The sequence below is a fragment of the Anser brachyrhynchus genome (assembly GCF_964034855.1).
Source record: "Anser brachyrhynchus genome assembly, chromosome: 1".
In the NCBI taxonomy this organism is placed as follows: domain Eukaryota; kingdom Metazoa; phylum Chordata; class Aves; order Anseriformes; family Anatidae; genus Anser; species Anser brachyrhynchus.
In genome coordinates, this window is record NC_137694.1 from 61,211,160 (window position 1) to 61,226,055 (window position 14,896).

Consider the following 14,896-nt stretch of genomic DNA (forward strand, 5'->3'; position numbering starts at 1 on the left):
ACAAATTTCAAGAAGCAGTGACATGATACAGCTTGCACTGATCTAGCAGCTGGCAGCCACTGGAAGAGGCAAGCTCCTCATTCACTTCCAACCAAGCACTCTCATTCCCTTCCTCAGCCATAGCCCCAGCACTAGTCTGGTTACAAAGCACCTTGTTTTCACTTGCCTATCTGACAGAAACTAACCTAACCAGTTCAGTTCCCGGTTTACCAGGTCACCTTACAGCACAGACAGCTATCACAGCCAGCCTGTGAAAGGGAGCGGGACTGCGCAATCTGGAGAGGGCTGTAAGAAGCAGGACTGCCCTGTCTGGCAGCAGAAATCGCTAGGCTGGTCGGGGCTATGGGGTAACCTTACCCTCACTGTGCACTGATGCTTGGACTAGCAGGGGTTAATGGATTGCCAACAGCTTACACAATCAGGTTGCAGGGAGAGATGTTCTTCTGAAACAGACCTGAAAAACAGCCTAGAATTTAACTGTATGATCTGCACAACACAGAAAAAAAGATGTTATCACATCCAAGAGATACTTGGCACTGGACGCCAAGTGAAGCAAGCTCTTTTTAGATAGCACAGCATTTATGATGGTCTTACTCTGACTGCCTTTAGATATCCTGATCCTTCTTTGAAGTATTTAGTTTTATCAGTTCCTTGAGACCAGGTAGCTGTAGATCCAGGAGCAAGAACGGCTGAGCCAGGTACCAGGCAGAGCCATGATTTTATGCCACGGTCCATGTTGTTTGCCTACAAAACTGTCTTTCCAGTAACTCCAACAGATCAGTTTGAAAGCCACATTTCTAAACCACAGGATGGCTCTCCGTAAAGAAGAACAAGATCAGAGAGATGAACTTTCAGACTGTTTCCCACCTCGTAGTTTGAGAGAAACATGATGACCATTCTGAAAATGTTTAGACACCTGCCTGCTTTTAATACAAGGAGTGTTGCTTGATGCCAGGTTGTTGGAAGACGAGACTTGATGTCTTTGTTTGTGTGCACACACATTTTGTTTGGCTGGGTTTGTTGTTGTTGCTGTTCTGGGTGTGGGGTTTGGAGTTTGTTTTAGAACACTCACAATACTGACACACTCAGCAATTCTTAAATTCCAGAATTACACACACACAAGCCTTAGAAAAACACATTTAATGTCATTCTTTTATATGAAAAAAATCTCTTTAGCATTAAGTATTAGGCCAAACAATTTGTTCAGGTGATCTACACCACATATTAAAAACAGTTTTTGATCCACTGGCAATCTCGTTGGTATCTTCAGCAGTTCCATTTCCTTCTCAACAGCTCGAAGCGTTGACTGCTCCTCACCAGCGAAGGGCCTGGACTGCAGCCTCCTGCGGAGCGCTGCCTGGTAGTTCCGCTTGCCTAATAAAGACGAGCTGTTTAGAAAGATCAGGTTGCCTAATAGAGACAAGCTGTTTAGAAAGATGATGCACGCACGACAAGTACTATCAGTACCCTGTTACTTCATGCAGCGCAGTCTGTACATCTTTCAACATCCTGAGTAACGCTGTCAGTAGACACCATCAGACCTGTCTCAAGCCCAGTCGCAATAAAAGCTATGAAGGTGAACAGGTAGAAAACCCACAAAGGCTTCTTTGCCTGAAGGGACTGATCAGGAAGCTAACAACTGGGTTTTTTTTAACCTGTGCACCTGCATTAGGAAATGTCAGGCATGATTTGAGAACACAACTTTCAGTTAACAACAGGGCAGTACCCTTTCCTAGCCCCCCGCTCTAGCACCAGTAACCAGCATTCGCACAACCTTTAAGACTGCACTGCTGCAAATCCCTTATTCCTGGGATACTTACTGTGGGGCTGTTTATACAGACTGCAGCAGCAGCAGGTTCGTTCAGGCTGCTTTACGCACCTTTTAATTGGTGCCTTGAACTGAACACACTGCTTTAAAAGTTTCTGAATCAGATTGGTGATTGGTTTTAAAGACATCCTAACACTCACCAGAACACTCAGGCTCTGCAGCTGTACCTAAAATGAATTTATTTCCTTCAAAATTCAAATCATTAAATATTTCCCCTCCCTTAGGAAAAAAAGCAAAAGTCAAAAACATTTTTATACTCTTTTGTCTCCCAGTCATTTAATTCCCCCTCCAGTCTACAATCTTCTTCTGCCATTGCTAAGAACTTACTTTTTCCCTTGATCAAGCTTCTAAGCAAGCACAATAATTTCTGCATTTTCTAACCACAACACAGAATAACGCACGATGGCTTCCAAAGCTTTGAAATACCTTACTTTTATATGGCAAATAAACTGGAAGTCAATAGCAAGCAGAGACAGACGCTTCATTTTTGAAGAAATCCGAGAGCAAACTGGCTCATCATCGCTGCTCACCATCCTCATTTTAAACGCAGATGGAGTAGTTGATTACATTAACTTCTATTTAAGCTATGATACAAGCAAACTGTTTCAGATACACAGATAATGAGTTTAAATATCAGATGTTATGTTGGCTGGCTGGCAGAGCAGTAAGTAGAATAAGCTCCTTCAATCAACTGGATAATGCCCATAATTTAGAGATCTTTATTGGATTTTCAGCTGCTTATAGAGGTCCAGAGGAACATACCAGCAAAACTGCATCCCTGTAGTCCATGACATATCAATAACTTGCTTCTACACATTATTCTATCTACAGTAATCTAACTGTTCAATCCTCCTCAGATGGAATTAATGAAGCATAGTTATTTTCAGACCACATGGAAACTTCAAATAGCGCAGAACAAAGCTAAATAGAGTTTGGGGGTTGAGTTACATCAGCACTAAGGTTTAATTTTATCTGTATCAACTATTTTTATTCTGGTTACAATTTAACACACTGATTTTAATCTCAAACTCTAAACAGTTCAGATCCAGGTTACTGAAAGCAGCTTTGCTCTTTCATAAGCTATCTAAAGTCATCTACATTACTTGAAAAGGTACAATTCCACATCTTTTATTCTAGATTGAGTACACAAACACTTTTAGAAGTAATCTTTATATCACAGTCCGTGCAACTCAGCTCCAGAGCTTTTGGAAGGGAAAAAAGATATTATCTATATATTAATCTGGCATATGTATATGTAGCTCTTATGTCTTCTTTTTCTTCATAGTAGGCACAACACAGTTAACATGTGAACAACGATACACACAGGAAAATATAAAGCAAGAATCAGAGGATCTACTGCAAGAGGTCCCCTGAAAGCAAGTACATTTACTATTCCTGTAAAAATTACCGGAACCATCAAGGTCTTTAGGACAAAAATTCTAGCTCAAAATTTTCTTAGTTGTTTCTATGAGTAAAGATAGGAAGCCTGCCAAAGAGCAACACGTCCATGTTGACACGTTTTGGGTGTCAATATGACAAGCAGTGATTATATGAAAGTGTTTTGATATAAGTCTTTGCAATTCAAGAGTGAAAGTACACATCGTGGGTCCCATGCTTTGTCTGCGAAGGAAATCTGCACCACTACACGCTGTAGACTGACGGGCCAGGACACAGCTCTGCAAGAGGAGCTTGTGGCTGTGGCGAACAGCAAGAGGATCTTGACACAGCAACGCAGCCTCAAGGCAAAAGAAGGCTAACGGTATCCTGGGCTGCTTGAGGCAAAGCGTGGCCAGCAGTGAAGGGAGGTCATCCTTCCCTCTGCTCAGCACTGGTGAGGCTACGCCAGGGCACTGGGACCAGTGCTGGGCTCCCAGTACAAGAGGAACAAAGACTCACCGGAACAAGTCCAGCTTGAACCAGTCCAAGACCTTTTGGAGTAACGCTAACACCTAACAGTTGTTGCCTTTCTGGTTTGAAGGTGGCAGTAATAGTTTCCTTTCCTTTTCTACCTCTACTAAGATAACCCAGAAGTTCCAAAAACACTTTTCTTGACTCATTAACAACTAGTAAATACTTCACATGAGGAAAGAACTAAATCCTTCACCACCATTTCCTAGATAAGGGATTGGAGGTCAACAATCTCCAAAGAGCATTAATTTAGTCCAATCTTACACTGACTGCAAAATATTAAGCCATTTTCTTACAATTCAATTACAGAATCACAGAATCATCTAGGTTGGAAGAGACCTCCAAGATCACCTAGTCCAACCTCTGCCCTAACACTAACAAGTCCTCCACTAAACCATATCACTAAGCTCAACATCTAAACATCCTTTAAAGATCTCCAGGGATGGTGACTCAACCACTTCCCTGGGCAGCCCATTCCAATGCCTAACAACCCTTTCAATAAATAAGTTCCTCCTAATATCCAACCTAAACCTCCCCGGCGCAACTTTACCATATTCCCCCTCGTCCTGTCACCAGGCACGTGGGAGAATAGACCAACCCCCACCTCTCTACAGCCTCCTTTAAGATACCTACAGGGAGCGATGAGGTCTCCCCTGAGCCTCCTCTTCTCCAGGCTAAACAACCCCAGCTCCCTCAGCCGCTCCTCGTAAGACTTGTTCTCCAGACCCCTCACCAGCTTCGTTGCCCTTCTCTGGACTCTCTCGAGCACCTCCATGTCCTTCTTGTAGCGAGGGGCCCAAAACTGAAAACAGTACTCGAGGTGCGGCCTCACCAGAGCCGAGTACAGGGGGACAATCACCTCCCTAGACCTGCTGGCCACACTGCTTCTTATGCAAGCCAGGATGCTGTTGGCCTTCTTGGCCACCTGGGCACACTGCTGGCTCATATTCAGCCGACTATCAACCAATACTCCCAGGTCCTTCTCTGCCAGGCAGCTTTCCAGCCACTCATCTCCCAGCCTGTAGCGCTGCTTGGGGTTGTTGCGCCCCAGGTGCAGGACCCGGCACTTGGCCTTGTTGAACTTCATGCAGTTGACCTCAGCCCATCGGTCCAGCCTATCCAGATCCTCCTGCAGAGCCTTCCTGCCCTCGAGCAGATCGACACACACACACCTAACTTGGTGTCATCTGCGAACTTACTGAGGGTGCACTCAATCCCCTCACCCAGATTACGTAAGAGAAGTTTATTTATCAGTTTTTTTTCTTAGTATTTTTTAGTTTGATGGTCAGTGGTATGTAACACAGTCAAGCTACTTGAAGAGTGACGTACTACTCATTCATTATACTGACAAGTCCCCAACTTTGCAATCTAAATATATCTATAGTCAACTTTCCCTAAAAATAAAGTTCTTACTTTTAGCAGCAATTCAAACCTTAGAATTGCATAGGACAACCTCAAACTGTATATCTATCTTCAGAAAACACAAGAATTAAGATTGGACATGATGATGCCAATTCAGAAGCTTCCATCCAGAGAAAGATACAGAAAGCTGTATTTCAAATTAACGCTGAACATCACTTACTTTCTGCACACCTTACAGTAGCTTCCATCAAATCAAAAACTCAATTATGAGTCTGTATCAGCATCAGCAAGCTTACTGGCTGCAACAGAACATAGATCTTCCACATATAATTTAAAAGAGATGGTGACCACACAATACTGATTATCTGACCATACTCAAAAGCTAATTTTTTTCATAAGTTTTCAACTTTTTCATGATTTTGCCTCCTTTCTTTGTCCCCCTCCAGCATAACAACACTGTACAATCAATGACAAAATGGAATTAGATGCAGCGCTATCCTATGCAAAGATACCGATTGGGCAGGACTCGGCAAATTTCACAGCCATTCAAGTCACAGACATGCATTGACAAATGCTAGAAAAATAAAAATGTCACAAGGGCACTGATGTGCAATAAGCAAACAGAACTGTACAGTTAACCCATATCTGTTCCTTAATGTAAGGAAACAAATTCTGGGAAAACTACCAGTTGCACATGAGGCATGTATTTACCTTTGTAAGGAGCAGATAACTACCCCACATTAACACGTCAAGCAGTGGCACCAGCAGTGGTAACTTCCTTTCACCAATATACAAGATTTCAATTTCTTACAGTAACGAGCCTGTTCAGCATCCAGTAACAGAACCAGCCAGCTGGAAGTAAAGAGTTTTACACTTGTACAAAGCGGAGGGCTTGAGTTTTCTTCTTTAGCCAATAAAGTTATTTCCACATGCAAGTAAGGGCCAGGAAAGAGAACACACAGTATGTTTTCATTTTGCAATGCTAGCTGAAACACCAGTTCCAAATGACAAAATTAGAATTTAACCTTTACTAGTCAGATGTAAAAGCAAGAGGTAATGTTTGCAGAAGTATTTGAGCGTTATTTCTTTGCTTCAGAAAATTCTGATCTAGACAGATGATAGTCCCTAACCCTAGTTCATACCTGAATCCTTCATAGTGGAAGTCCATGATGCTTCAAGCACTGCTGCCAGACCACACTGGAAGTTAAGAGCTACAGCTCAGGCATTTGCTTTCACTGGGTTAAATAAGGCACTCACTTTTCAGTAAGGATGCCAGCCCAGTCACTCAATACCAACAACTAATCCACTATTCTTCCTTAGCAAGAATAAGAAGAGCATTCTAAGCTACTGCTCCCGAGTTCATTACAAGATACAGGAGCAGCACATTTCACCGAAGCATTAAGAGATTCACACCGATGTCCCCAGAGGTCCTAGCAACTGACACAGGAGAGCACAGCATCAGAGGCAGCAAGCTGCTGCTCACTTTCACAGCACGTCGATGTATCCTCCGTGCAGACAAACACTGCACTTGGAACTCAACTTGAGATTTAACAGACTACATGCGTACAACATTTTCAGTAGCATGCTTTTGGTCCTTTCTTGAACAAGCAACAGAGCACAGAAAAATGCCTGGACAACTCATTTGGGCTTGAGACTGTGGCCTGCCAACACGACACACCATCATGAAATAAAAAGGGAAAAGAAAGCTCTGTCCTCAGAGGCAGACTGACGACATTTGCCTGGGCACACTGTCACGTCAGTGTGACCATCCTTCTGGTAAGGTTCCTAAACCGCCCCGTACCGCTCACAGATCTGCCCTCAGTATTCCTGAAAGGCACGCGTTAGGTTCTGCAGCGACCATTCCACTTTTGCTTGCTCTTGATGCTGAGTTTAGCAAATCTACTGGATGATGTTATCATCTAGCAAAAAGATCGGAATATTTTTTGTTACCAAAACAAAACTAAAAATCTGTATCACTGGCAAGCCAACCACAAGTTTTACAAGCAGCTTTGGATAATAAGACACGGCAATTCCTCTGGCTGCTTTTCATTTACACAATTTGGCCTTTGTTTATAGGCCCTCATACACCAACATCCCAAAAGGAAAATGTCAGTCTATTCAGAAAATACCTGCTGATAACTGGTAAGAATGACAGATCAGATCAATCCTACATCCTGAATACCAAAGACTTCATTTCTCAGAATGTCACCTTTCCTTGCACTCATCTTCATGATGAGTGCTTTAAGAGCTTTTAAGTGAATAAAGCATTAATGTACACGGAAGAAATACGATTAAATTTATGAAATTAATTTGCCAAGCTACCTGCAATGTCAGCTGATGGTTTCAAATGAAAATAAATATACTTCGTACCACAATGTATTAAAAATTTAGAGCAGTCATCCTCACTACAGTTAGCTTTTAAGACAGAATGATATGGAGGAGGAGTTTGGTGTGTTTTTTTTTTTTTAAAGCTTTCTTGCTTTTGTAGCAAACATCAGCATTTACGGCTGCCTGAGAAGCAATGAACTCAATATTTTCAAAAAGAAAGACCAATTTTAAAGTCTACTTTAGTTAATGCTGAAGTAATGGAGAAAACAGTATTAAATATTAATTCCATTCAAAAGCAGAACTGACCTGAGGAGATGTAACTAGCCACATAAATCCACATTACCACCATACAGCAGACATCTGAAGACTATTCATACTCCACAGACTGTTAGTTCTATGTATTTGTGAGCTAATGTTACAATACATTAGAAAGGACTGACAGATGAGAAATAGCCTAGCCATTCTAAAAGCTGTGTGTTTCACTAAAATCTCTCCTCTACGTTGCCAATAAAGCAATAGCAATGTTTTTAAATGAATTCTCATACTTGGGCAATGAAAATACAGGAGTGTTTTTCTGTTTTTGAAGCACATACATTGTACCTGTGAAAGTCTTTGCTGATTACTCAGAGTTGTTTTGAGACGACGGTATTTGATTTCAAAATTATGTAGGGCAAGTATAAATATTTATATTAAGAGCATGAGTTCATCTTCATCTTGTGCAAACTGTCATGTAAACAGAACAGAGACACTGCATCACATGATCTTTCAAAAGATATAGAAAGTGCACAGAACACTGAACTGAGCATATGAAATCTGCTAACGAATATGGTAACTGTCCATGAAAAGCTAGAAACCACAAATGAAGAGTGAAAACAAAATTAATGTGATTTTGCCCACTGGCAGTTAACAGAATGAAACTCCACTGCAAGGCTCAACCCATTTTATTGCCATTTATTGACATTATTGTTGTCTTAAGAGAGCTCAGCATTACAAACAGCCAACAGATCAAGATAAGTTAAAAAAAAGGAATATATTTCATATCTGCTAGGTGTTATAGTGCAGAGCAGATACAGACGTTAGCGCACCAAGCAGTAGCCTCGTACCCAGAGTTCTCTTACCTCTATAGTCTGTGGATGTAAAAGACACAAAACAGAGCCATTTGAAAACATTTTAATTCTTCTGTCAGGTGAAGCAAATATTAGACAAAGCAAAAGGAAAGAAAGATACAGAAGTGCTACGTAAGCACCAGGAAATAACATCTTTGTAACCATAAATTAACTAGTTACGAATTCGCTATTAGTCAGTGAAACTACAGAAAAAACTTGCCACATCTTCATTTACGTAATGAAGAATGGGTGAAGAAAAAAACAACAGTATCAGTAAAACTGATAAAGATCAACCACAGCATTACAAAAAACGAAAGGCGCTGTTTAAATCACTAATGCTGAATCTTTATATTTTTTAAGTAACATTTAACAGGTATTAGAGCTATCAGCATCCTACCCAGTATTTAGAAGTTCACAAAAATCTTGTTGCATTCTAATTAAATAAGCCCAGTGATGTACTTTCCCCCTGTTTGTCTTAGAAATGTTGACTGGACAATGCCTTTTTTTGTTGTTGTTCCTGTCATGGTTATTTAACCAGAATGCATATTCTAAATCAGCTACTATGCTTTCTTCCAGAACATCAAATAAAAAATGAAAAAACAGGCAGATTACAGATCAAAAGGAAAGAAGTGTTAACTTTCAGAAGCATATACACTTCAAACAAAGCCAGTTTTGCAAGAAAACTGTAAAAGGAAAAACTCATACATATAACGCTAGATGTTATTACATAGTTTCAAAAATTGAAGAAATTTGAATACGTACTACTGTGCAGTGCTCATTATGGAGGAATACATCTACTTTAATATATATTAATAAGTCTTCCCACTTCACAGATGGGAACAGAGAGGGGGGGAAAATGGCTTACTCAAATTAAGACTATAAAAGGATTTGAAACAGACATTCAATTACACAAGTGCTAGTCTGGCATCTTTATTGCTGCTAGTTTCTTCTCAGTTTAACCAAAACTAGTCTGGCATCTTTATTACTAGTAGTTTCCTCTCAGTTTAGCCCAAACTGTTTCAGCTGTAGCACTGCTAGCAGAGCCGAAGTCACCTGAAATCACCTAATTCTTTGGCAGAGGACACAGCTCGTTGGACTGGAGCTCAGGCCTCCACCTTCCCTCTAAGGAAACAAGGCCAAACCAAAGAAAAGCAAGATCAACAAACGTGTCGTTCTCCCTCGAGGTCTCAAACATTACCCTAACATACTCCCAGTTTCCACAGGAAGAATTTAAGGCTTACATATCATAAAAGCCAGAAAGCCAGCTCAATAGCCTCTGGTGCCAGATCAAAGCGCTAGTGACCAGACAGCGATTTGTTGATTCACTTCAGGCCCCCGAACACACTTAAGCGTGTTTCATAATTAGTTAGTTTTCTGCGAACAGAAGGTCTGCACCAAAAGGCATCTCTAACAGCCTCTCCTCGCACCCTGCACGTTTCTTGGCAGGGCATCGCCATACCTCGCTCATCCCCAGTCCCCTCCAGTTGCGGCCCGGGCGCTTCGCCCTCCCTGCAGGCCGGCAATGAGCAGGGACGGGACAGGCAGGTTCAAGGCAGACCTGCACCTGCAGACAGGCACCCAAATGAGGCTCCACAAAGCTGGGTGAGACACTGACCCCAAAGAGGGCAGTAAGGAAAAAAGCCAGGCACTCCCCTGTCTTATCCCCCCGCTACCATTTCCTCCAGCAAGGCAGTCCCAAGCGGCGCTTCACAACACCCGGAGATCTGCCCTCGCCCCAGGGGAGGCTGCTCAGCTCAGTAACCCGGCAAAACCCTACCCCGGCAGAGGAATGCTCTCTGTCAGTTTCCTCAGCGGAGCTGGCTTACCGAACAATCAGACAAGCACTGAACCAGCAAGACAGAAACGACACGAGCACGCGGCCAGGAGCGGGCCAGCCTCTTTGAGCAGCAGAGGGTCGGTGAAGCCCATCGTGCACAACCTCATGTATAAAGCGCCAAAACAAAGAACCAATTCAGGCAAAGGAGTCACTATAGCACGTACGTTTCCTTCTTTCCCTGCGGAGAAAGAAAGCCTGCCTTCAGAGCGCGGAGCAGCGCGTTAGGATAGATACGTGGTGCCCTCTTCCCAGCTGCCAGAGGGAACCTTCGTTTTGTGGCTGAGGTCAGATTAAGGAGCGATTGGGAAACGTTACGTTTCTTCAGAGACTAAAAGAAGACACGCTCAAATCTATCTGAAAGTCTTGTACCAGAAAAAACATGTTCTACATGAACTTTATTGTGATGTTTTGTTTTTTGCAGGTTTATTTTTCCATTTGAGAAAAATGTAACAAGCTTCGAGGTATTTGCAATCCTCGAAAGCATATGAATCACTCTTCTTTTCAAATGATGTTACTTAATGTTTTTTAATAATGACAAAGCTGTAAAAAAACCATCAGAAGCTCAATGGCAGAGTTCTATATATCACCAATGAACTGCTCTAGGACAGGGGCAAAGAGAAGTTGATTCTTTCAAGAAGGCTTCAGAGAGCACAGAATAATCCTGAGAGCAAGAGCCATCAATTTAAAAATGATTACATATAAATGTAATCAATTGGGGTTTGTGTTGTAACAGAACTGCGTCCATATGTACACTGCATACAGAGGAGGGCAGCGTTCCCTTCACTGCCCTCTAACCTGCCCAAATACGCGTTGATTTCTGTAAACACGAGCAGTCAAAACAGATACAGCCGTTATGACCACTAAGTTTCATTTACACAAAACACCAAAGATACAACTGCACGTAACGCTGAGCAAAGGTGGATGGGTTTTCTTTCTTAACTCTCTCTGCGAGGGAGTGGAGATGGCACAACAACTTTGTTGGTGCAATTATGAAATATTAGGAAAAGCTACCAATTTTTGAAGAAAAGGGATGCTTCCCTTCTTTTTCCCTATTGCTCTGGCTTTGAAGAATAAAACACTTCCTTAGCTCCATTAAGCTCTTTTTAACGTGAGAAAGTGACATGATAAAGGTTACAAGCATTTTAAAGGGCGAAGACTGCTTGGGGAGTGAGATCACCGCAGCTGGCACTGACACATGGGCCGGTGCCTTACCCTACCTGCCACTGGGGCACGCTGGAAGCTCAGCGCAGGATCGCTCACAAACAAAACACCCCTGGAGAAGCGCCCCAGCAAGCCTCCCAGGGGCACGTGCGTTTCTCAATTCTCGGTTTGACAGACTGGCTTCTCTCTGCTCCGTTACGGCCAGTACAGTACCAGTGCAGTCTGACAAAGTAAACAGCCTCTCAAAGCCAACTCCACGGTAATCTACTTCGGAAGCATTACGGACACTGCTACGTGGTGCGGACAAAAACTGAATTATATGCTTAAAGAAACTTCAGCTTGTTCAGGCTGGTCTTAAATCTAGCCTACAAGAATAAGTGACATCTATGCAATGCAGTTATATCAAGTCAAACACGTGTCATGGACAGAAAAAAAAAAAGGACAAAGAGTTCAATGCTGACAACAGGATTTCTGCAAACTCCAGACATATTCTAACAGTTAACTGTAAGTTACACACAGACACACACACACACACACCACATATATTTTTAACTTTACGCAGACAATATATCACAATAAAAGACACGAGTGAGAAAAGAAGGCAGGATGTGGTTAACCTAATAACTGTGGTACAGCATCAAAAAAATGAAGGGAGACAGGGGCAGAAGGAGAAGGGTCATGCATGGTATCATTTGAAGACAAAGCCCAGAGCTCAAATAGGTGTGAAGGGCTACTGAAAAGACTCAAGAAAAAGTTGAGCACAAGACGACAAAGGGGTTTTTCTGCTGTGTTTTATCTGGAGTATATTCTAGACAAGAAAGGGAGGCAGCTTAATGGGACACGTTCATTAAAGGAAGAAAAAGCAGGTAAATATGGAAATTGTCTAAAATATAACTGTATGTGCCCCTCTAAAAGATTTGACAGTCTGTCATATCAAATCTCTAGAGTCTCTTCTCCCTGGCAAGCCATCCAAGGAAGTGCTGAAGCCTACAACACACGCAGACACATGTAATGCTCTTTTGTTCAGCAAAAGATAATTACACAAGATTGTGGCCAGGTGCTAGGTCCACTTACAGAGTAACTAAAACCCAGAGCGTAGGTTCATAACCTCCTAAGGCACATGGAGACGTTTGCTTTTACAGAACAATTTGCCAGAAGACATAAAATACCCATTTGTTTACGGTGATTAATGTATTGACAACAGTAATCCAAAAGAGTCATTGGAAGGCGGACAGCGCAAGAAGAAAACCCAGAAGAAGAAGGATCCCGTGCCATGCAAAGGGACTGGCACAGCTGTTGGAACAGACCTCGCGCTGCCTGCTGCACATTATTACCAAGGCGCTCTCTTGACTACACGCAGGCAGGCAGCACGGAGTTTTGTAATCCAGTAACACGCACTGCATATCATGCTAGCGCACCTTAATCAAGCGTGGCTTTCCATGTTTCTTAACAAAGTCACATCAATTCCAATCCACAGGCTGGGTAAGCAAACAAAAGAAAAAAATCAAGCGAGCGAGAATCCAGTTCCCCCAAAACTTCAGACATTTCGGACCGGGTATTTTCTTTCACAAGCTACGTAACAGACCTCAGATTCCGTCAGACAGAGGGAAGGGAGCTCCCAGGGCAGAGCACAGCTGGGAGCGGATAACAGTCTCCCACGATCCCGTCCCTTTGTCACGGGTCCGCGCGAGCGTGCGGCTAAACCCAGAGCAACGCAGCAAGAGGGCTGCTGCCAGCTCCCCCTGGCACACGCGGGGCTGCAGGCGACCGAGGCGGCTCAGCGCAGGCACTGCTCTCCTGCCAGCCGCATGACAGGGCTCGACGCAGGAGCCGCTGGGGATCTCCGGGCAGACGATCGAGACTTTAAAGAGCTGCGGAGCGAGCAGTCCTTCCCACCCCCGTGTCAGCCAAGCCTTTCCTCCTCTTAACCACTTCGGAAACCAGCTCGCTCGTACCGCAGCAATATTAGCGCACAAGACCGGCGTTTCAATTAAGCTCGCGTGCAAAGCGAGCAATTCCCAGCACAGGCTTGCAGACCGACACACGTGTAGAGAAACACTTGCTAGAGACAGCCCGTGACCCTACACAAGGGCCTTCAGACGATGCCCCAACCTTTCCTACCAGAAGCGACCCTAAGTTTTGACAAACTTGTGTCAAGCCACTGTAATGCAAAGGAGCCGCCGCGCTCCCAGCTTCAAACAACAGCACCGGCGAGCGCAGCAGCAGCCGCCTCATTAAAAATGTTAATGAGGAGCTGTTTGGGGGAGGCACGGCGATTGTGTTTTGCCTGTTGTTTTCTTTCCAGTCCTTGCAGCTCTTTTTATAGTTTCTCTTACAGCCTCCTTTGACGCGAGGGGACCCCACACACAAAGGGCCAACCAACTCTACCTCGGTCCAACCAACAGCCCAAACGCCGCGAGCGCTGCCTCCTTCCAGCACCCTGCCCCTCAGCACCCTGCCCCTCAGCACCCTGCCCCTCAGCACCCTGCCCCTCAGCACCCTGCCCCTCAGCACCCTGCCCCTCAGCACCCTGCCCCTCAGCACCCTGCCCCTCAGCACTCTTCTCACACCGCTGCAGGGGGAAGAGGGGGCGGACAGCGAACCGGTGCGGGGAGCCCGGGGGACAGGCGGCTGGCGCGGTGCGACCCAAGCCGACCCAGGCCAACCCGGGGGCCCGGGGCGCCGCCGAGCCGAGCCGAGCCGTGCCGGCAGGGGGCGGTGCGGGCGGCCTGCCGGCTGTTTTTGTTCGGCGGGGGGCATTTAAACGCCCCCCCCCCCGGCCACCGCCGCGCCCCGCCGCCGGGCGCCCCGCGGGACGGGGGCGGACACGCGGGGCCGGGCGCCCCCCGCTCGCTGCCTCCCTGCCTTTGTTCGCGGGTCCCGGCGCCCCTTCCTCCCCCCCCCCCCTCACCCTCCTCCTCCTCCTCCTCCTCCCGGCCTCCCAAACGTCAAACCCAGCGGAGCCCCGGCAGCAGCCCGGCACGGCACCGGCCCCGGCCATTGTCCGCCGGCCGGCACCGGGGGCACACGGGGACGACGAGGCGAGGCTGCCCTGCCGCCCGTCCCCCCGCCTGCCCGTCCGTCCGCCCGCCGCCTACCTGCCGTGGAACCAGTCCTTGCAGATGTCGCACTCGATCATGAAGCGGCTCACGTCGTAGGGCTCCCGGCACACGCAGTACACGGGGGTGGCGGCGGTGCCCACCGCCGCTCCGGCCATCTTTAAAGAACTCACGGACTGGGGCGCCCGCTCCGCCCCTCCCCTCCCCGCCCCGCCCCTCCCCTCCCCTCCCCGGCCCTCCTCCTCCCCCTCCTCCTCCTCCTCCTCCCCCCCCCCGCCCAGAGGCACGGCGCGGGAGCGAGCGGACG

General features: G+C 45.4%; 1 protein-coding gene across 2 annotated transcripts in view; it reads right to left on the bottom strand.

The window, feature by feature from the left end:
- KDM7A (lysine demethylase 7A) overlaps window positions 1-14,810 on the bottom strand; it is a 63,312-nt gene extending 48,502 nt beyond the window's left edge. Inside the window, exon 1 of one of the 2 annotated variants that reach the window (XM_080562869.1) lies at window positions 14,629-14,810. In XM_080562869.1, coding sequence (XP_080418995.1) covers window positions 14,629-14,747 — 119 coding nt within the window. In that variant the 5' untranslated portion in view covers window positions 14,748-14,810. The remainder of the gene's footprint in view (window positions 1-14,628) is intronic. The other variant, XM_080562868.1, reaches the window with a different exon arrangement.
- Between the last annotated feature and the right edge of the window lie 86 nt (window positions 14,811-14,896).